Source organism: Danio rerio, chromosome 14 (genome assembly GCF_049306965.1).
Source record: "Danio rerio strain Tuebingen ecotype United States chromosome 14, GRCz12tu, whole genome shotgun sequence".
NCBI classification, from domain to species: Eukaryota; Metazoa; Chordata; class Actinopteri; order Cypriniformes; family Danionidae; genus Danio; species Danio rerio.
In genome coordinates, this window is record NC_133189.1 from 56,472,254 (window position 1) to 56,496,500 (window position 24,247).

Below are 24,247 nucleotides of genomic sequence, written 5' to 3' on the forward strand. Positions count from 1 at the left end.
TTGAGACGCCGAAGCGTGTTTTTTTTTGATTGGGAACACAACTAAAAGTCATCCGTGGCAGGACACCGTGGCTGTGTTGTGTGACCTGTGTCAGGATTAATCAGTAGGAGAGTCGGGAATACGAGAAGGGAATAAAGCCACCGCAGGAGCCACGTCCAGAAGCTCGCTCAGCATGAGCATTATCAGAAAAACCTGCGCCGGAAACCACTGCGAACCTCCTTTCTTCATGTTTTCCTTCTATCTCTCCGGGGTTGAAAATTAATAAGGGCTTATGGGGTCCAAAATGAGCAAATATACATGGTAAATTTGAGATAAGGGAAGCTACAAATGTCCCTGCACAATTAAATTAAACTACTATGACTGCTGTGAATAAAAGGATGGTTTCCTGCATTTACTGCTAATGTGTTTTCCCTCAGGTCATTTAATAGCACTTAATTGTGTTGTATAATTAGACTGAAAACTAAGTTGGGTAAAACGTAACTAGGCAATATTTAATGCCTAAAACACTTGTAATGTCACTTGAACAGTCTCTAATGCATATTTCCAACATCAATAGTACAGGCACTGTCCATTATTTTCAGATAGGTGCACAGGTAAAGTAGTTCCGGCAGGTTTTGAGCACTTTCCAGCTCCATATCACTACGCTGAGTGATTGATTTCCTGTTTTTCACAGCTACAAGAGTCAAAAAACAGAAAAATCTGCACCGGAAACCACTGTGAACCCCCTTCTTCATGTTTTTCTTTTATCTCTCTGGGATTGGAAATTAATACATGCTTAAGGGGTTCAAAATGAGCAAATATACACGTTAAATTTGAGATAAGGAGAGATAAAATGTCCCTGCACAATTAAATTAAACTACTATGACTGCTGTGAATAAAAGGATGGTTTCCTGCATTTACTGCTAATGTGTTTTCCCTCAGGTCATTTATTATCACTTAACTGTGTTGCATAATCAGACTGAAAACTATATACAAGTTGGGTGAAAAGTGTGTAGGCAATATTTAATGCATAAAGAACTTGTAATGTCACTTGAAAACCGTCTTTAAATAGACGATAGCAAATAGAAATACATATTTCCAACATAATTAGAACCTCCTTTCTTCATGTTTTCCTTCTATCTCTTTGCAGTTGGGAATTAATAACTGCTTATAGGGTCCAAAATAAACAAATATACACGGTAAATTTGAGATAAGGGAAGCTACAAATGACCCTGCACAATTAAATTATACTACTATGACTGCTGTGAATAAAAGGATGGTTTCCTGCATTTACTGCTAATGTGTTTTCCCTCAGGTCATTTAATATCACTTAATTGTGTTGTATAATTAGACTGAAAACTATATACAAGTTGGGTGAAAAGTAACTAGGCAATATTTAATGCCTAAAACACTTGTAATGTCACTTGAACAGTCTCTAATGCATATTTCCAACATCAATAGTACAGGCACTGTCCATTATTTTCAGATAGGTGCACAGGTAAAGTAGTTCCGGCAGGTTTTGAGCACTTTCCAGCTCCACATCACTACGCTGAGTGATTGATTTCCGTTTTTTTTTACAGCTACAACAGTCAAAAAACAGAAAAATCTGCACCGGAAACCACTGTGAACCCCCTTCTTCATGTTTTTCTTTTATCTCTCTGGGGTTGGAAATTAATAAATGCTTAAGGGGTCCAAAATGAGCAAATATACACGTTAAATTTGAGATAAGGAGAGATAAAATGTCCCTGCACAATTAAATTAAACTACTATGACTGCTGTGAATAAAAGGATGGTTTCCTGCATTTACTGCTAATGTGTTTTCCCTCAGGTCATTTAATATCACTTAATTGTGTTATATAATTAGACTGAAAACTATATACAAGTTGGGTGAAAAGTAACTAGGCAATATTTAATGCCTAAAGAACTTGTAATGTCACTTGAACACAGTCTCTAATGCATATTTCCAACATCAATAGTACAGGCACTGTCCATTATTTTCAGATAAACACACAGGTAAAGTAGTTCCGGCAGGTTTTAAGGTGCATTACAGCTCCATATCAGCATGCTGAAGGATTGATTTACATTTTCACAACTACAAACTGCAAACCTCCTGTCCTTACGTTTTCCTTCTATCTCTCCGAGGTTGGAAATTAATAAGGGCTTATGGGGTCCAAAATGAACAGATATACACAGTAAATTTGAGATAAGGGAAGCTACAAATGTCCCTACAATTAAACTACCATGACTGCTGTGAACAAAATGATGGTTTCCAGTAATAACTGCTAATGTGTTTTCCCTCAGGTCATTTAATATCACTTAATTGTATTATATAATTAGGCTGAAAACTATATATAAGTTTTGTGAAACATACCTAGGCAATATTTAATGTATTAAGAACTTGTAATATCACTTGAAATCTCTTTAAATAGACGATAGCAAACAGAAATGCATATCCAACGTTAAAAGTACAGACACTTTCCATTATTTTCAGATAAAAACACAGCTAAAGCAGTTCCGGCAGGTTTTGAGTGCATTACAGCTGTGTATCACTACACTGAAAGATTGAGTTATTTCACAGCTACAAGCCTACAACAGTCAAAAACCAGAAAAAAACTGCTCTGGAAACCACTGCGAACCTCCTTTCTTCATGCATCTCTCCAGTGTTGGGATTTAATAAGTGCTTATGGGGTCCAAAATGAACAAATATACATAGATAGTATAAGATAAGGGGAGCTACAAATATCACTGCACAAAAATTAAACTACTATGACTGCTGTGAATAAAAGGATGGTTTCCTGCATTTACTGCTAATGTGTTTTCCCTCAGGTCATTTAATATCACTTAATTGTGTTGTATAATTAGACTGAAAACTATATACAAGTTGGGTGAAAAGTAACTAGGCAATATTTAATGCCTAAAACACTTGTAACATTACTTGAACACAGTCTCTAATGCATATTTCCAACATCAAAAGTACAGGCACTGTCCATTATTTTCAGATAAACACACAGGTAAAGTAGTTCCGGCTAAATTAAAACTGTAAATTAAAACATAAATGAAATAGCTTATTTATGGACTGTCTTAGTCCTATCACTTAAAAAATAATAATCACTGTACATCTCTCTATATTTTGGCTAAAACACTGCTTTATTGATTTATTTACGTATAATTAATAATGCTTTGTTTCATTTCAAATTGAGTATTTACAGCTACAGTATAGGCTATTTCAATCCGTTTGCATCACGTCCCTTTGTGCCCCCTGGCAGCATATTCACAAACTGCAGTCATACCTAAAAAAACACGTTCTTAATCCTTTAAAGCGGCGGCGGCGGTACAAGACGCGGTGGTAATGGCCATGTTAAAGTACTGTATATTTCCCGCATCAATAGTACAGGAAATTTCCATTAGTAGCACCAGAAATTTGGACTTGATTTCATGTACTTATTTCTATATTACAGAGCTGTAGATTGCTTAATTCTGATTGGCTGATGATTATTCTAAAGCATAATTGGTAGATTTTCCTAAAGTGTCAAGCCGTAATTGTCAGATAAATGCACACGTAAAGTAGTTCCGGCAGATTCTGAGCGCATTACAGCTCCAAATCACGTTCACAGCTACAGCAGTCAAAGATCAGAATGGGCATTATCAGAAAAACCTGCACTGGAAACCACTCTGAACCTTCTTTCTTCAAGTTTTTCCTCTATATCTCCGGGGTTAGAAATTAATAAAGGCTTATGGGAAAAAAGCCTCCAAAATGAACAAATATACACGGTAAATTTGCAATAAGAGGAGCTAAAAATGTCCCTGCACAATTAAACTACTATGACTGCTGTGAATAAAAGGATGGTTTCCTGCATTTACTGCTAATGTGTTTCCCTCAGGTCGTTTAATATCACTTAAATGTATTATATAATTATATAGCATAAAGACAGAAAACTAAAAGTTGGGTGACATTAACTAGGCTATATTTAATGCCTAAAGAACTTGTAATATCAATGGAGTCATGATGAAAACACTTTCAGTCAAAATTCATGCTATTGAATAGTTCTTATTAACTGTCTATTATTAACACTCATACAGTAGGACCTTATTTTACATTCTGTGGAAATAAAAAAATGTACATAATCTATTTCGAAATTACCAGTAATAAATACTGAAAAGTTATATTGTTTTGGGGCGAAGCAGTGGCGCAGTAGGTAGTGCTGTCGCCTCACAGCAAGAAGGTCGCTGGGTTGAGCCTCGGCTCAGTTGGCGTTTTTGTGTGGAGTTTGCATGTTCTCCCTGCGTTCGCGTGGGTTTCCTCCGGGTGCTCCGGTTTCCCCCACAGTCCAAAGACATGCGGTACAGGTGAATTGGGTAGGCTTGTCTGTAGTGTATGAGTGTGTGTGGATGTTTCCCAGGGATAGGTTGCGGCTGGAAGGGCATCCGCTGCATAAAAACTTGCTGGATAAGTTGGCGGTTCATTCCGCTTTGGCGACCCCGGATTAATAGAGGGACTAAGCAGACAAGAAAATGAATGAGTGAATATTAATGTATGTAACCACGTACACTGATTCTGCACATTTGACTGATTGCTTGCCTATAAACTTGTTGTACAATATTCTGTTATAATGGCTATTATTGATCATTAAAACTTATATTCAGAGTCAGGGTATGCTTCATATTGTTCAATGAAAATAAAAGGCAATTATGTCATATAGGCTCCGTTTAGTTATAAATATACATACAGTGCAGGTGACGGTCATAAATATGCAGCTACATGACGGCTCAACATTTTTAGTGTCTGTTAAGTAGTTTATATCAAAATGAAAATAGGCAGTTCCTTATATCATGTTTACATTTTATTGTTAAAAAAGTAAAACACCATAGCCAGGGTGATGCGAATGAGGTTATAAAGTACACTGTTCCCTTTGAAGATTTACCCGACGTGTCCTCTGGAGTTTGTTTTCCATATAAAACTTGTGAAGTCTGAACTTCAGGAGAGGATGCAGGACTGAACTTTGTGTACGTAATATTGAGAGAAAAGCCAATGTCTGCAGCCATGCCTCTGTTTTCAGATGTCTCCGTTTTCCCCCATCCACACTGACACAGAGCAGTAGAATTTTAGAACCAAAACAGCCTCTTCAGCGTTTCCAATACTCTTCATTTTCAGGGCTTGAAAGCTCCGGGGTAGTTTGGACAAAAGGCGCAACCTTAGCAAAAGTTAGTGTAAAAGGGGCCTTAGTGTCAATTTTAGAGTTTGCATATTCCAGCATATGCTTCACACATTGGGTGCACATCCAGCTGCAACCCAGTACTAGGAAACACCCATACACACTAATTTTCACACACACACACACTTGTGAAATTTCTGCCATGAAACTCTATGCACACAGACTGATGGGCAGGGCCAGAGGGAATCTGCGGACGTTTTTTGCTAGTTCTGCGGAGAATTTTGGTAGAAATCTGCGGATTTCTGCTGAATTATTTTGGGAGTATCCAGCAGAGTATCATAACTAAAACCCTAATATACTAAATAAAAAGTAATAAATTACTGAATAAAAACTGAATAAATTCAGATTTACACATTTACTCAAGTAAATAAACTGAATTAATAATGGGTTAAAAATCTGCAGAAATCTGCGCAATCAAATTCTGTGTGGGCCTACTGATGGGTCAACTAATCTGCTCCTGCATCATTAACTACACGGCGCAGGAGATTGTTTGCTGACACCTTGGCAGCCAATCTGTTTGTTAAGTATGATGTCATGCGAAGCGGCTTCCGGGTCCAAGCGCTCTATGAAACTGAATAGGGAGACTTATCAAATGCTAATAATAAACATTTACAAAGCGCTGTAATACTTAAAAAAATCACTATCGCAATATATATATATCCATGCCTAATATCCGATGGCCAGAAATTTTTTTTATAAACTGTTAAAATTTTGGTATTTTTGATGCAGCAAGCCCAGAGACTGTTGTGTACACTTTGACTTTATATAAAATTTACTTTAATGTGTGATATGAATAAAAAGTGGTCATAAACAAATATTTTCCCAACTCAAATGAGTGGGGACCTGGAAACAGTATTACCAACACAATCTCACGGCAAATCATAACTTATTCATTTAGTGGCTAATTCGTACGAATTTGTAGGATCTAATTCGTACATTTTAGTACGATTTGCTCATCCCCCAATGACGGTTGGGATTAGGGGTGGGGTTAGGTGCCACGCCTCCTTTTTAAAATCGTACAATTTCTTACGACTGAATTCGTACGAATTAGCCACTAAACTGCCAAAACGTAAAATACTTACGTTTTCTCGTGAGATCAGGTCGGTATTACATACGTCACTAACACGTTACCACTTAACAAGCCGATAAGCTTGTTCCTCATCAGCTTAAATGCTCTGCACTTTTTTACGCTGTTCAGCTGCGATGTGTTTTCGGAGACTCTCCTCCACCCCAGCTCCACGTGTGTTAGATCTGCTAAGGGGTTTACATGTATATTATGTTTGCGGCTGCAGTGTGTTATATTCTTAGACGGCATGTCTGTGTATATACTGGCAGTAACCGGTCTCGGGTACTTGCTATGGCATAATAATCAAAGCAGTGTAGCAGATCTATACCACCAAGGCCAAACACATCAACCTTGCCATATAAATAGTCATTACAATATTAAATCCCGAGGGTGTTCATGACAGAAATACACTAGGGACAATTTAGTTTCTTCAATTGACTTATAGCGCATGTGTTTGGACTGTGGGGGAAACGGGAGCACCCGGAGGAAACCCACGGCAACACGGGGAGAACATGCAAACTCCACACAGAATGCCAACTGACCCAGCCAGAACTCAAACCAGCGACTTTCTTGCTGTGAGGCCACAGTGTTAACCACAGAACCACAGTGTTACCACTAAAACTTCTACTTGTGACGGGTGTTAATAAGAGTATTAATTTAATGCATTTCACTAATAGTCCCTCCTTTTAGTTTTCGTGCATTTGTTTTGCATCAATTTGTTTAGACATATGTTAGAATTTAGTTTTTACTTTATTTGTGTTGTTTAATGAAAATAGTTTTATATATGTTTTGCGCGCAACGTCACTTCCGGTTGCCGCGCTGGGTTCTCAGACCGCATTGAGCGCGCTGAGGAGAGGTGAGCTTTTAATGGTGCTCCAAGGAAAATCGTTCTAAAAGTTGTCAGAACTTTAAATAAGCTTTAAATATGCAATTGTATTGTTTATAAGAGTGTACTATATTAACTAGGAAGTACTTTTCTTCATGTGGATGGATAAAATTAATCACTTTACTGAGCACAGTTGATTGAGTATGTGTGTATAAGTATGTATGCTGGACACAGTGTCTTCGAATGAACTTCTAACACTTTGTAATTGTTATTTATTTGTTAGGTGGGGAAATTTACAACCGAAATCATATCAACTTACTGTGCTGTTTTCTGATTCACCAGGTATTGTTTTAAATACATTCGTTCTTATTTGTGTTCACATTTGTTTCGCAATTACATTAATATCTAATTAATATCTAATATAAAGTTAGATATAGGAAGATTAATTAATATCACAACGTATGGAACTGTAATCATTTGTTATTTTTATTTATTTACTTTTTGTACACTTTTGTGATCTGTTTACCCAGTTTTAATTGGGTATGATGTTATTGTTATGTTTATTAAGACCGCATTGAGCGCGCTGAGGAGAGGTGGGGAAATTTACGAACAAAATCATATCAACTTACTGTGCTGTTTTCTGATTCATCCAGTTTGCTCTGATCTGACGCTTGAGCGACAATAAACCCACCATCAGCAGTACCAGTGGCCTGCCTCATTATTGTACACAACGCAGAGAGTGCGAACACCGGTTACATACTGAACAAATAAAATAAATAAAATCAAATTTTTCAATAAACAAAAGATCTGCATGGTTTCCTTCTATCTAATAGCAGATGTTTTCAAAAGTAACTCGTCCGATTTAAACTGAGTCTTTAAATGAGCAATATCACACGAGTAGTAGTGCGATGTGGTTGTATAACAGCACTGGTGGGAGGCGTGCGTTGCCTTAGCGTCCCATCAGTGCTGATATACAACCATATCGCACTGCTACGAGTGTGATATTGCGTTTATACAACCGTTCAACAGCACAGTCATGTATATAAATAAGTAGATCAAACATGGAGAGTCTAAAACCGTTTTTATTAGGAACTACTTTCTTCCACCCTTCATTCAAATCTGCAGCTGACGTCAAAACAGCAGAAGTCGTTACTAAATCACCAACGCCACTTTAGAGCTAGTGTTTGAATGACTCTCTGTCTAAAGTGATGACAAAACAAAAATTTTGCTCACACTTTAAGATTATAAGGCTGAACGTGACATGAAATGCCATCAGTCTACAGAGATATCTCCTTACAGTGCTACAGTCTACAGCAGGGGTGCTCAATCCTGTTCCTGGAGATCTACCTTCCTGCAGATTTCAGTTGCTACCCATATCAAACACACCTGAACCAATTAATTAGGACCTGAACACCACTTAATAATTACAGGCAGGTGTGTTTGATATGGGTAGCAACTGAAATCTGCAGGAAGGTGGCTCTCCAGGAACAGGATTGAGCACCCCTGGTCTACAGTATTTCTTTGTTGCAATCGGGATTTCACAATTATTAACCCTGAAAATAACAACGAATCCACTAACGTTACCAGACTGCTGTTGTGTTTGAGATACGGAATTCAGTAAACACGTGCGGACTTCGCTTATTTCTATATCTGCCAACACAACACACATTCCTGATATGCAAGCAAATTGGTAGACATACAGCACCACAACATACAAAAGAGAGATCATCTAACCTGCCAACATGTCTCTGAAAACCCGGGAGACCTTAGGGGTGTTCGGGGGTGAGGTTGAGAACAGGATGCACCGGGTTTTGGGCGGCCGCTTCGAATTGGTACTCTACCAAAGTTGGCAACCTGGGGGTGTTTAGTTTATAGACTTTACCAAAGAGGCGGGTGGGTGACATTACAGGATTTTTTTTTAGAAAGGAATAAAAATGGGATGTTTGCGTCAGACTGGTCTGAAATACGGGATACTCCCACAAAAAAGGAAGTGTTGGCTGGTGTGCTTACCTGTTTAATATTGATTTGATCTGCTATAGTTAGAAATCAGACTGTTATATCTTCTAAGCCACAGGTGTCAAACTCAGTTCCAATAGGGCCGCAGCTCTGCACAGTTTAGTTCCAAGCCTAATTAAACACACCTGATCAAGCTAATTTAGTCCTTCAGGCTTGTTTGAAACCTACAGGTAAGTGTGTTGGAGCAGGGTTGGAACTAAACTGTGCAGGGCTTCGGCCCTCCAGGAATTGAGTTTGACACCCGTTCTAAGCGTAAGGGCTTATTATGCTGTTCTTTCGCCATCTTGTGGATAGAAAACGTCAACTGTCGCCGACGAGGTGTCTTAGAAATTGTAAATATTTTTAAATGGGCACTATTTTTGCAAACAAACTGCATAGATGCAATCTTAACAACTCCATTCTCCACTAAAAAAGCCTCAAAGGTACATTTAGTTGTGTAACAGCAGTAATATTTGTCAAACAGTAGTGTCTGCTTGTTGCTGGTTGTATGTGGGCGGAGTAATACACAAAGGGTAAAGAGGCTGGACGTATGCTGATATTACTTAAATATATCACGGCTATCAGCCAATCAGATTCGAGATCCAGACAGAACTGTTATATAAAAAAATCTATTTCATAAACTTCCAAATGCAAAACAATCTGAATAAATACCTGAAAGATGAATGCATTTATTCAAACAGCTGTCATGCTTTCACCTCCACCGCTGCTTTCCCTCCCAAATTGCACTTGCAGTGTTTCTCCTTAACAGGCTTTATTTCCCTCTCCGTCTCTCTTCTTCTCCCCCACAGAAATGCTATTTGGGTGGTAATCATGTGAAATCCATCCCTGCAGAGCTCTGTCAGAAAGCGTTCCCCCATGCTTTGTGTGTTTGTGCTCATCAAAAGCGCCATACTTCTCAGAGCACGTTACTTACCGAGCGGCGTAAAGGTGGCGTCTTATTAAATTTCACTGGATGCTTTGTAATGAAACAAGAGATTGGCTTAAGTAGATAAAACTCTCAGTGGAGAGAGAGGAGAAAGAGAGAGAGTGGCTGAGTTGTAGCTGACAAAAGTTTCGATTTTCTCTCCTGTTTACTAAGCGTGGATATTTTCCGCCGGTCAGCAGCGCCTGCATAATGCCATTTTTGTCCCTGCTGAAATACACTCACTATCGCAGTAATCAAGAGAAGCCCTTCCCCCTTCACCTGAATCTGATGTCAGCCTGTAAATGAAGCGTCCTGACTTCCATTTCAAACTGCGCACGGTCGATAAACGCTGAGGAAAAACTGCTTTCCTGCTTCCTCTTCCTTTCTCTACTGTACGATCACTATTGAACACACAGATGACGGCAGTAAAAGAGGTCGGGTAACTTTCAAAAATGCCTCCAAAATGAATAAACATCACAGTAAATTCAAGATAAGGAGAGTCTTCACAATTAAACAGCGACACAGTGGCGAAGAAGGTAGTGCTGTCGCCTGCACTATTTTTATTTTAGAAAGAACAAGTTAAAATTAACCCTTCTGTTGAGGAAAACTACACTATTTTAGAGATAATGAGTTAAAATTAACCTTTCTGTTGAGGAGAACTACACTATTTTAGAGATAATAAGTAAAAAATTAACCCTTCTGTTGAGGAGAACTACACTATTTTAGAAATAATGAGTTAAATTAACTCTTCTGTTGAGGAGAACTACACTATTTTAGAAATAATGAGTTAAATTAACCCTTCTGTTGAGGAAAACTACAATATTTTAGAGATAATGAGTTAAATTAAACCTTCTGTTGAGGAAAACTACAATATTTTAGAAAGAACAAGTTAAAATTAACCCTTCTGTTGAGGAGAACTACACTATTTTAGAAATAATGAGTTAAATTAACCCTTCTGTTGAGGAAAACTACAATATTTTAGAAATAATGAGTTAAATTAACCCTTCTGTTGAGGAAAACTACAATATTTTAGAAATAATGAGTTAAATTAACCTTTCTGTTGAGGAGAACTGCACTATTTTAGAAATAATGAGTTAAAATGAACCCTTCTGTTGAGGAAAACTACACTATTTTAGAGATAATGAGTTAAAATTAACCTTTCTGTTGAGGAGAACTACACTATTTTAGAAATAATGAGTTAAATGAACCCTTCTGTTGAGGAAAACTACACTATTTTAGAAATAATGAGTTAAATTAACCCTTCTGTTGAGGGAAACCACACTATTTTAGAGATAATGAGTTAAATTAACCCTTCTGTTGAGGGAAACCACACTATTTTAGAAATAATGAGTTAAAATTAACCCTTCTGTTGAGGAGAACTACACTATTTTAGAGATAATAAGTAAAAAATTAACCCTTCTGTTGAGGAAAGCTATACTATTTTAGAAATAACAAGTAAAAATTAACCCTTCTGTTGAGGAAAACCACACTATTTTAGAAATTTTAAGTTAAATTAACCCTTCTGTTGAGGAGCACTACACTATTTTAGAAATAATGAGTTAAAATTAACCCTTCTGTTGAGGAAAACCACACTATTTTAGAGATAATAAGTAAAAAATTAACCCTTCTGTTGAGGAGAACTACACTATTTTAGAAATAATGAGTTAAAATTAACCCTTCTGTTGAGGAGAACTACACTATTTTAGAAATAATGAGTTAAAATTAACGCTTCTGTTGAGGAGCACTACACTATTTTAGAAATAATGAGTTAAATTAACCCTTCTGTTGAGGAAAACCACACTATTTTAGAGATAATGAGTTAAATTAACCCTTCTGTTGAGGGAAACCACACTATTTTAGAAATAATGAGTTAAAATTAACCCTTCTGTTGAGGAGAACTACACTATTTTAGAAATAACAAGTTAAAATTAACCCTTCTGTTGAGGAAAACTATACTATTTTAGAAATAACAAGTAAAAATTAACCCTTCTGTTGAGGAAAACTACACTATTTTAGAAATAACAAGTAAAAATTAACCCTTCTGTTGAGGAGAACTACACTATTTTAGAAATAGTTAGTTAAAATTAACCCTTCTGTTGAGGAGCACTACACTATTTTAGAAATAATGAGTTAAAATTAACCCTTCTGTTGAGGAGAACTACACTATTTTAGAAATAATGAGTTAAATTAACCCTTTTGTTGAGGAGAACTACACTATTTTAGAAATAATGAGTTAAATGAACCCTTCTGTTGAGGAGAACTACACTATTTTAGAAGTAATGAGTTAAATTAACCCTTCTGTTGAGGAGAACTACACTATTTTAGAGATAATAAGTAAAAAATTAACCCTTCTGTTGAGGAGAACTACACTATTTTAGAAATAATGAGTTAAATTAACCCTTCTGTTGAGGAGAACTACACTATTTTAGAGATAATAAGTAAAAAATTAACCCTTCTGTTGAGGAGAACTACACTATTTTAGAAATAATGAGTTAAAATTAACCCTTCTGTTGAGGAGAAATGCACTATTTTAGAGATAATAAGTAAAAAATTAACCCTTCTGTTGAGGAGAACTACACTATTTTAGAAATAATGAGTTAAATTAACCCTTCTGTTGAGGAAAACCACACTATTTTAGAGATAATGAGTTAAATTAACCCTTCTGTTGAGGGAAACCACACTATTTTAGAAATAATGAGTTAAAATTAACCCTTCTGTTGAGGAGAACTACACTATTTTAGAAATAACAAGTTAAAATTAACCCTTCTGTTGAGGAAAACTACACTATTTTAGAAATAACAAGTAAAAATTAACCCTTCTGTTGAGGAGAACTACACTATTTTAGAAATAATGAGTTAAATTAACCCTTCTGTTGAGGAAAACCACACTATTTTAGAGATAATGAGTTAAATTAACCCTTCTGTTGAGGGAAACCACACTATTTTAGAAATAATGAGTTAAAATTAACCCTTCTGTTGAGGAGAACTACACTATTTTAGAAATAACAAGTTAAAATTAACCCTTCTGTTGAGGAAAACTACACTATTTTAGAAATAACAAGTAAAAATTAACCCTTCTGTTGAGGAGAACTACACTATTTTAGAAATAGTTAGTTAAAATTAACCCTTCTGTTGAGGAGCACTACACTATTTTAGAAATAATGAGTTAAAATTAACCCTTCTGTTGAGGAGAACTACACTATTTTAGAAATAATGAGTTAAATTAACCCTTTTGTTGAGGAGAACTACACTATTTTAGAAATAATGAGTTAAATTAACCCTTCTGTTGAGGAGAACTGCACTATTTTAGAGATAATAAGTAAAAAATTAACCCTTCTGTTGAGGAGAACTACACTATTTTAGAAATAATGAGTTAAAATTAACCCTTCTGTTGAGGAGAACTGCACTATTTTAGAGATAATAAGTAAAAAATTAACCCTTCTGTTGAGGAGAACTGCACTATTTTAGAGATAATAAGTAAAAAATTAACCCTTCTGTTGAGGAGAACTACACTATTTTAAAAATAATAAGTTAAATTTAACCCTTCTGTTGAGGAAAACTACACTATTTTAAAAATAATAAGTTAAAATTAACCCTTCTGTTGAGGAAAACTACACTATTTTAAAAATAATAAGTTAAAATTAACCCTTCTGTTGAGGAGAACTACACTATTTTAGAAATAATGAGTTAAAATTAACGCTTCTGTTGAGGAGCACTACACTATTTTAGAAATAATGAGTTAAATTAACCCTTCTGTTGAGGAAAACCACACTATTTTAGAGATAATGAGTTAAATTAACCCTTCTGTTGAGGGAAACCACACTATTTTAGAAATAATGAGTTAAAATTAACCCTTCTGTTGAGGAGAACTACACTATTTTAGAAATAACAAGTTAAAATTAACCCTTCTGTTGAGGAAAACTATACTATTTTAGAAATAACAAGTAAAAATTAACCCTTCTGTTGAGGAGAACTACACTATTTTACAAATAGTTAGTTAAAATTAACCCTTCTGTTGAGGAGCACTACACTATTTTAGAAATAATGAGTTAAAATTAACCCTTCTGTTGAGGAGAACTACACTATTTTAGAAATAATGAGTTAAATTAACCCTTTTGTTGAGGAGAACTACACTATTTTAGAAATAATGAGTTAAATGAACCCTTCTGTTGAGGAGAACTACACTATTTTAGAAGTAATGAGTTAAATTAACCCTTCTGTTGAGGAGAACTACACTATTTTAGAGATAATAAGTAAAAAATTAACCCTTCTGTTGAGGAGAACTACACTATTTTAGAAATAATGAGTTAAATTAACCCTTCTGTTGAGGAGAACTACACTATTTTAGAGATAATAAGTAAAAAATTAACCCTTCTGTTGAGGAGAACTACACTATTTTAGAAATAATGAGTTAAAATTAACCCTTCTGTTGAGGAGAAATGCACTATTTTAGAGATAATAAGTAAAAAATTAACCCTTCTGTTGAGGAGAACTACACTATTTTAGAAATAATGAGTTAAATTAACCCTTCTGTTGAGGAAAACCACACTATTTTAGAGATAATGAGTTAAAATTAACCCTTCTGTTGAGGAGAACTACACTATTTTAGAAATAATGAGTTAAATTAACCCTTCTGTTGAGGAAAACCACACTATTTTAGAGATAATGAGTTAAATTAACCCTTCTGTTGAGGGAAACCACACTATTTTAGAAATAATGAGTTAAAATTAACCCTTCTGTTGAGGAGAACTACACTATTTTAGAAATAACAAGTTAAAATTAACCCTTCTGTTGAGGAAAACTACACTATTTTAGAAATAACAAGTAAAAATTAACCCTTCTGTTGAGGAGAACTACACTATTTTAGAAATAATGAGTTAAATTAACCCTTCTGTTGAGGAAAACCACACTATTTTAGAGATAATGAGTTAAATTAACCCTTCTGTTGAGGGAAACCACACTATTTTAGAAATAATGAGTTAAAATTAACCCTTCTGTTGAGGAGAACTACACTATTTTAGAAATAACAAGTTAAAATTAACCCTTCTGTTGAGGAAAACTACACTATTTTAGAAATAACAAGTAAAAATTAACCCTTCTGTTGAGGAGAACTACACTATTTTAGAAATAGTTAGTTAAAATTAACCCTTCTGTTGAGGAGCACTACACTATTTTAGAAATAATGAGTTAAAATTAACCCTTCTGTTGAGGAGAACTACACTATTTTAGAAATAATGAGTTAAATTAACCCTTTTGTTGAGGAGAACTACACTATTTTAGAAATAATGAGTTAAATTAACCCTTCTGTTGAGGAGAACTGCACTATTTTAGAGATAATAAGTAAAAAATTAACCCTTCTGTTGAGGAGAACTACACTATTTTAGAAATAATGAGTTAAAATTAACCCTTCTGTTGAGGAGAACTGCACTATTTTAGAGATAATAAGTAAAAAATTAACCCTTCTGTTGAGGAGAACTGCACTATTTTAGAGATAATAAGTAAAAAATTAACCCTTCTGTTGAGGAGAACTACACTATTTTAAAAATAATAAGTTAAAATTAACCCTTCTGTTGAGGAAAACTACACTATTTTAAAAATAATAAGTTAAAATTAACCCTTCTGTTGAGGAAAACTACACTATTTTAAAAATAATAAGTTAAAATTAACCCTTCTGTTGAGGAGAACTACACTATTTTAGAAATAATAAGTTAAATTAACCCTTCTGTTGAGGAGAACTACACTATTTTAGAAATAATAAGTTCAATTAAGCTTTCTATTGATGAGCACTATTTTAACAGCAGTAATAACTTAAGTTTGGTGACATTCAGTGATGGAAAAATGGCGCTATAAATAAACGGCGTTACAAACGGAGATAATTTATTCAGTAACAAATAATTTTGTAAATGAGGAACTGTCTCCCCTGTTACAACGCCGATGCCATCATTTACAGTAAAATGCGTGTTACTATGATTGAAAACACTAAAGCAGTTTTCCTGCATCTCTCTCGGCCATAGAATATCTTTCTCTGGTTTGTGCGTGTGTGTGTGTGTGTGTGTGTGTTCAGGGCTGGGACAGAACACATAACCAACTGATGATGATTGGTGTAACTGAGAACACAGGGAGAACATGCAAACTCCATACAGAAATGCCAACTGACCCAGCCAAGACTCGAACCAGCGACCTTCTTGCTACGAGGTGACAGTGCTAACCACTGACTCACTCAGGGTTGAATTTTAACCAAAAAATTAAACTCTCAACCTAAATTTGGTCCTGCTTACAACCCCAACACACACAAAAAGACCTCATGCAGCAAAAAAGCCAAAGCAGCACAAAATCTGAAAGAAACATGACGGCCGGAATGGAGACACAAGCACTGCTTTATCTATGAATAATTCAATGGTTTTCACAAAAAAAGCAAAAGAAAAAGTTTTGCTCAAGCACAATCACAAAAGCCAATGGCAGACCGGACATTAAGGCCGTGCAGGGGTCAGCGCGCTAATGCTAAGCTAGCACTACTCTGCAGTGAGCGGCGCCCGGTGGACGTTACCTGGACAGGTGGCAGTGCAGGCGCTTTTCTGGAGGCTCTGGCCCTCGCAGGACGTCCCGCCGTTCAGGGGTGTGGGGTTGGTGCAACTGCGGCTCCTCTTCTGCCACCCGCGCCCACACACAGCACTGCAGGACGACCACGTGGCCCACGTGGACCAGCCACCGTTCACTGCCCCGCGCCAAGTGCAAAGGAGAGGGAAACGAATACAGCCGGTCAGGATTACCCGACAAGCACGAAAAAATACAGGCACAAACATGAGCAGGGCACGGCCACAAAACGCCAACATCACTGAAAGTAGGCTAAACTCAATGTACAGTGTGCATGACCTCTCTGTGCTCGTATGATTACTGTTGTTTCTGATCAGTTTCTGAAATATTAGAACGACTGCTCACCGAACTACTAGAGGAGGTGACAGAGGAGACTGCATTATTCCTCTCAAAAAAAGCAAATTCAGTCAATCTGTATTTTCAGTGAGAGCTGCTAGGGAATGGAACTCCATCCCACCAGCAATTAGAAGATCATGCACTTTTCGTTCTTTTCAGTCTCATGTTAGAAATTGGTTATTGACAAATCAGCATTGTCAGCATTAGTACTGTATTCTTGACACATTTGTACTGTTGTCTTTGGCTTTTTGTCCTCTGCTCCCATCAGTCTGTTCTTTTTTTTCTTTTCTTTTTTTCTTTTCTTTACTTTTTTAACTGTATTTCTTATGAAAGTGTATTTAATGTTTAATGTTGTGCTTCTATTTTAGGTGTGACTTTTTAACATTCTGTAAAGGGTCTACGGATGAAAAATAGCCATTCTTGGCTAATTCTGGCACATTTTACAGTAATGTTTATTAATGTGCATTGACCCTGTAAACAAATAAACTAAACTAAACTAAACTAAAGTTCAATGCTGTTTAATGCAGGGGTGCTCAAACATTTTCACTCCGGGCCCCACTTCCGTCTCTGATAACCTGTCTGACATTTTCTTTAAAATCTTTGAATGAAATGCTCCTTTAAACCTTTATATATATATATATATATATATATATATATATATATATATATATATATATATATATATATATATATATATATATATATATATATATATTGTTCGCCCCTATACCTGATTTATTTTATCTTTGCTATGATGACAGTAAATAATATTTTACTAGGGAATTTTCAAGACTCATCTATACAGCTTAACCACTTAAACTCTGCTGCTATTTTGGGATTTCCGCCTGGATTTTGCCTACCCAAATTTAAAATCTTCCCAAATCCACATGCAGAGGAGTAAATGCAAAAATTTGGTATCATTTTAAAAAAAAAAACCTTTGAATTTTCATAAAACACTATTGAAAGTGTTTAAAATATCTGTATATGTCGTCTGTGTCATAATAAACACCTACAAAAAAGAGGCGCTTTTTGTATTTTTTTATATGAACTCAAATATGAAAGTGTGCCTTTTAGGTTGTGTGTGGTCTAGCGTGCTGTAATTAATGTTGGTGGTTCCTGCACATGTCTGTAATCATAGAAAAAAAGAAAAATGTCTCCACCATAATCTATGCAAAAGTTATTGTATTCCTAACTGATGAGAGGTGCTGTACAAGCCACAGGGAGCGATTATTGTTTTCATTTTTCACTATTCTTTTGTGTGATCAAACATAATGGTCAAACTTTACAATAAGGTTCATTAGTTAATGTTAATTAATGCATTTACTAACATGAACAAACAATGAACAATACATCTACTACTGTATTTGTTCATGTTAGTTAACGTTAAAAATACAGTAGTTCATTGTTAGTTCATGTTAACTCATGGTGCATTAACTAATGTTAACAAGCATGGACTTGGATGTTATTAATGCATTAGTAAATGTTCAGTTATGATTAATAAAGGCTGTATATGTGTTGTTCATGATTAGTTCATGTTAGTAAACGCATTAACTATTGAACCTTATTGTAAAGTGTTACCAACATAATTCACTGTGTTTGGACCACGTCAGACATATAAAAGCATTACTTATGCACATCACCTCAAAAACAGAGGAGAATGGCCCTGAAGCGCACAGCATAAGGTGAGAGATGACAGCTGTCTGTGCTATCTGGGGCTGCTTATTGATCATAAATGTATTGTTTTCACTTCTGCGCCATGGAAACACCACAATTCATTTGACAACTGTTTGATATGTGAATATAATTCAGTAAAAACAACGCTAGAACTGTATGAGCACCAGCAAGAGCTTTCATTTGAGCCATAACTTGTACATGTGTCATATAAATAAAATATGAAAATAAACCAATGTAAAATACCCAGCTCGGGTATGCAAAATACTGTGTATTTAAGTGTAAATAACTTTTGTACAGTAGAATAAAAACCAAAGTGATGCATATGTGCATTAAATATAGATTCTACACTTTCAAACAACACCACTTAAGGAGGTCTGGTGCAATGCTAGCCCTTTAAATCTTAAAGCGAAATTCGATGATGTCACAGAGTCCGCGGAGTTTAACTGGTTAAACATGAGCAGGCCATGTCTACAAAATGCCAACATTACTGAAATTGGGCTAAACTCAGTGTGGGTGCATGGATGACCCCTCTGTGCTAATATGATATTGGGCAGTTTCTGTGTTATCTCTGTTAAAAAAAAAGATTTTCAATTAATAATAAATACTGCCTTCATTTCAAAACGGTATCATGTGTTGGCTTTTGTTATCTCTGACTAATATTTAAATTAGTTTGATGATCACTGAAGTGTGACCAACATGAGAAAAGAAATGTTGCACTTATCCGCATTGAAGTGGAGATAAAACATGAACAAATGAGGATTGATTTTTTGTTTGTTTGTTTTTTTGTTATGCAGAAGCTTGGTTCTTTAATTTGATATACAATATGCTCATACATTCCCATAGATATATACATTAGATGTCGCCTGGCCTATTGTTGTCTATTGGACGGAATGCGTCAATAGCGCCGCCATCTTGGTACAGGGTAGCGCTCCTTTGAAATGAATGCGGGACCAAGGTAAAGGTTGTGTGTACAGAAATGTACTATTCACCCTCCCTGTTAAATTTGATCTAATCATGTCCTGAAACACAGCTCCTCTCCTGCTTTCACTTCTCATACTGACGGAGGGAGCGACTCGTTTGTGAATGAATCTCCGTTATGAACGACTCTTTCACTAACGTTAGCCGACAATAATACAATTTTCTGGCAGCGCAGCATCTCGTTGTCATATTTCTTTTGCATTGTTTGCTGATTTTATTCAACAAAACTAGCATAAGCCGAGTGTTTAGTGCGAGTTGGAGCTGCTTTGCCTTATGGTGAATGCAGTTAGTGACTGTTATCATCAATAACGTTACCTGTTGAACATAAAGGTTCAGAACATACAAAAACAGAAAAAAAAACTTAATATTACCTATGAAATGTTCTGCCTTTGTGCTTTGTTTTCTTTGTTTTCTCGTTACTACACCCGTAGACAGCGCTAAAGTCCCGCATCTTCACGTAATAACACTGTCTTGACTAGTGCGGTTGAATGACATTTGTCCTGGGAGCACTGTACCAATGTGGCGGCGCTATTGACACATGCTCCAGGTCCCTATGCGATATCTAGTGTATATATCTATGATACATTCCTTGCAGAAAATATTCTAAAGGCCATCAAATTTAGCTGAAAGTCATCAAAAAATCCAGCAGTGGCTGACAACTTAAAAAAAAAAATGGGCTGAGGAAGAGTTAATGATAATCCAGCAATAATCCTGTAGTTCAGGGGTGGCCAACCCTGTTCCTGGAGAGCCACCTTCCTGCAGATTTCAGCAGCTACCCATATCAAACACACCTGAACCAATTGATTAGAACCTGAACACCACGTGATAATTACAGGCAGGTGTGTTTGATATGGGTAGCAACTGAAATCTGCAGGAAGGTGGCTCTCCAGGAACAGGGTTGGCCACCCCTGCTGTAGATAATAGTGTAAACTGATACTTAAGCCCCTTTCACACAGTGATACCGGTAAATATCCGGAAAATTTACGACTTTACCGGTATATTAAAAAAAGCGCTGTTCACACATCCATCGCAAAATGCCGGTAAATTCTGACATCATTAACCAGAAATGAGCTCTAAACGGCTGCGCTTGTGTTTGTAAACATTGGACTACATTACAAACTCTTCGGATGGATCAGTATTGAGTACAACTCCAATGAAAACATAGAGAAACACTTTCGCATGTCGAGATGTTCATGATATGGGTGTGTGCTGGCGCTATGGGCGCTCATGGCACATGCAAAGCTTGAAGGTAAACAAACAACAGATTATCATAAACATTTTATCGATAATTATTTACACGGTTAGCATTAAGAAGGAACATATAAACGTTATCTGACTAACATCTAGCAGCTAAATGTCTGGAAAAATATTCAAAGGCTTTTATTCTCATAAAACGCACGCACGTGTATGCGTCTGACTGTTCTGATTGGCTAAAGTAGACGTCTCACGTCAGCACGTTCTAGACATGCACGCGCTTATTACGGCAAATGGATTTTAATATACTTGATCAAGTTCACAGAAGCGGTACTAAAACTGCATTTTAAGGTTATTTTTAATGTACAACCTAATGCACATGATTTGCATATACCACCTCTCCAATACAATCCAGCTCTATGAATCTGAGTCCTCCATAAAACACACACTTATTAATGATTTCTACTTGTCTTCCTCGTGATGAAGCGTGAATCGCTTAACTAGCTTATTCCAACGAGGTGCGGTATTTGCAATAAGGCTAAATAGATACTCCAAAATTAGCATTTTTTCCCTCCTCGCAGGGGCCCCAAGTGTGCACGGTCCCCTGGGCCTGTCCCTATAATGCACATTGATTAATCCAGCCCTGCATCCAATGCAGATCTCCCACCAGTGCCGATATACAGCCATATCGCACTGCTTCTCATATGGTATAGCTCATTCAAATTATATACTTTAGTGCATCTTTAATATGTAATATTTAATTGTAGAAACATATTGCATTATCAGATTTTTCCAACATCGTGTAGGCCTATTTTGCTGTGTTTTCCCCTTGTTGCAACATCGAGAAAGCAGAAATCCTCCTCCGCTCTCGCCCTTGTCAACTCACTTGTCCATCACTCAATCTCCCGTACAAGCTGTTTATTAACGAATGTCAACACTGGGTGAAACGGGACACACACAGCGGTCAGACGTCTTCAGCGAACGGCCCAGATCTGCTCTCACACCGGGTGTATATTGCTTTTCCGCTACGCTGTGTGGGTTTTCATGGCACCAATATCCCAGCCACTGAAAATGCATAATCCTGCACTGATTCCTGGATGATCCCGAGTCCAAAGATCACGCAGGGTTTTTAATCAACTTCCCAGCCTCCTCTCTCTCCCTCTCTCTCCTGGTGGCAGAATTCACAGCAAATCTGATTTCCCGTGGAAAACTCGAGCGATTTGTTGTCCCTGGATCGCCGCTTAGAGTCTATAGAGCCGAATCAATTCTTTAGCTTCTCTTCCACCGCTGATTGCTCACCATGAAGGAGGAAATTGCGCAGCGACTCGAGTCCTGATTACCTCTTAGCACACCGTAGTGTCACGTGGAGTCCGGCCTTGTTAAAATTCATCTCTGCCTCCGTCCAGCAGCACTAATAACAGCTCTCACACCACCTACAGCTCAGCCAATAAGCAAGCCTGCAAGACCTCAAATTAGTAAACTGACATTTTAATGCGAAGCCATGGGGAGGGAAAAAAGAGAAAGAATAGCATAAAGGACCATGCCTAATAGTTCTTTTGATCAAAAGGTATTCACGGGGAATTTTTCTTTAATTAATTCCTACAATGGTGGCAAATTGCTCGGGGAACATTGCGGGATTTGAAACGGGCTGAAATTGTGAGGCGCCGCACCTAGCATTCATTTCTCTTTCTGACATTGTGAGGCTTTGTTGATTGACGGCATAAAAAGCAAACAATAGTCTCTACTCACTTCTGTCCAAATCACGCCGACACAAACCAATGCAGCGGCTTACCTAATCTCTCTGCATCTGAGCAGTAATTGTCAGTTTGCCGTGTTTTCTTTGTCTTTCTTAAACACGACACTCTGATTGCGCTGATTGACTTCTGCATTAATTCCGCTTCTTTACAAATAAGAAAAAAAAACACTCAAGACTAAAACTACTGGGCAACAAATATTTTTCTTGACTGAAAAAAAATAAATTAATAAAATTAATTATAAAATTCATTCATTCATTTTCTTATCGGCTTAGTCCCTTTATTTACCTGGGGTCGCCACAGCGGAATGAACCGCCAACCTATCCGGCAAGTTTTTATGCAGCGGATGCCCTTCCAGCCGCAACCCATCTCTGGGAAACATCCACATATACACACACACACACACACACACACACACACACACTCATACACTACGGACAATTTAGTCTACCCAATTCACCTGTACCGCATGTCTTTGGACTGTGGGGGAAACCGGAGTACCCGGAGGAAACCCACGCGAACGCAGGGAGAACATGCTAACTCCACACAGAAAAGGCAACTGAGCCGAGGATCGAACCAGCGACCTTCTTGCTGTGAGGCGAACATGCTACCCACTGCGCCACTGCGTCGCCATTCCCCCGCCTTGGGTGATTCCCGTGGTGGTAAGGCCCGAGAGTGCCGGAGGAGAGAGGGAAAGGCGTCGGCGGAAGAGAGAACGCCCATCCACCCCACAGCTCCGCATCGCCGTCCTACAAGCGGGGCTCGCTCCGCCAAGGCGTCACGACCGCTCGCAGGAGGGGGGCCCGCGGGCTAAGTAGAAGGGGGGGGTGATCACCGTACACGTGATTATAAAATTCGTAATAATTAAAAAAAATAAATAAATGATACTAACAAGAAGTAATAATTGTAATAATAATAATAAAATAATAAAAAAATTAATGAAAAAATATACAAAAACGTCTGACTAGGGAAATATATGCCTGTAGATGGAGCTTCTATGACCAAACACGCACACAAGGTAAGCATGTAAGCACGCACACACAAACGCAAGAGCGTAAGCACGCAAGCTTGTAAGCACGTACGCACGCACACATGCATGCACGCAAGTATGCAATCATACAAGCTTCGTTATTTCCACCTTAAGTTACTCCTCGCCATCATCTTCGTCAGAGCAGTCAAGCATGAGCGCAGGCACACACACTTCGTTTTTGCCAACTGAAGTTACTACTTCACCATCTTCTTCGTCAAAACGGTAGAACGCGCATGCACGCAAGTATGCAAGCATGTACGCCCGCAGGCTCGCAAGCACGCTTCGTTATTTTAACCTTGAGTTACTACTTCGCCATTTTCTTCGTCAGAGCAGTCAAGCATGAGAGCAGGCACGCGCGCTTCGTTTTTGCCACCTGAAGTTCTTACTTTGTCATCTTCTTCGTCAAAACCATAGAGTGCGCATGCACGCAAGTATGCAAGCACATACAGTACGCCCGCATGCAAGCATGCACGCTTCGTTATTTCCACCTTAAGTTACTACTTCACCATTTTCTTCGTTAGAGCAGTCAAGCATGAGCGCAGGCACGCACGCTTCGTTTTTGCCATCTGAAGTTACTACTTCGCCATCTTCTTCGTCAAAACCGTAGAGCGCGCATGCACGAAAGTATGCAAGCACGTACGCCCGCAGGCTCGTACGCATGCTTCGTTGTTTTCACCTGAAGTT

General features: G+C 37.3%; 1 protein-coding gene across 5 annotated transcripts in view; it reads right to left on the reverse strand.

Annotated features, from left to right (window-relative positions):
* Positions 1-24,247, reverse strand: part of unc5a (unc-5 netrin receptor A) — a 521,085-nt gene that overhangs the window by 151,248 nt on the left and 345,590 nt on the right. For 3 of the 5 annotated variants that reach the window (XM_021481073.3, XM_021481072.3, XM_073921710.1), the window contains exon 6: positions 16,551-16,718. In XM_021481073.3, coding sequence (XP_021336748.1) covers positions 16,551-16,718 — 168 coding nt within the window. 5 annotated transcript variants of the gene reach the window in all.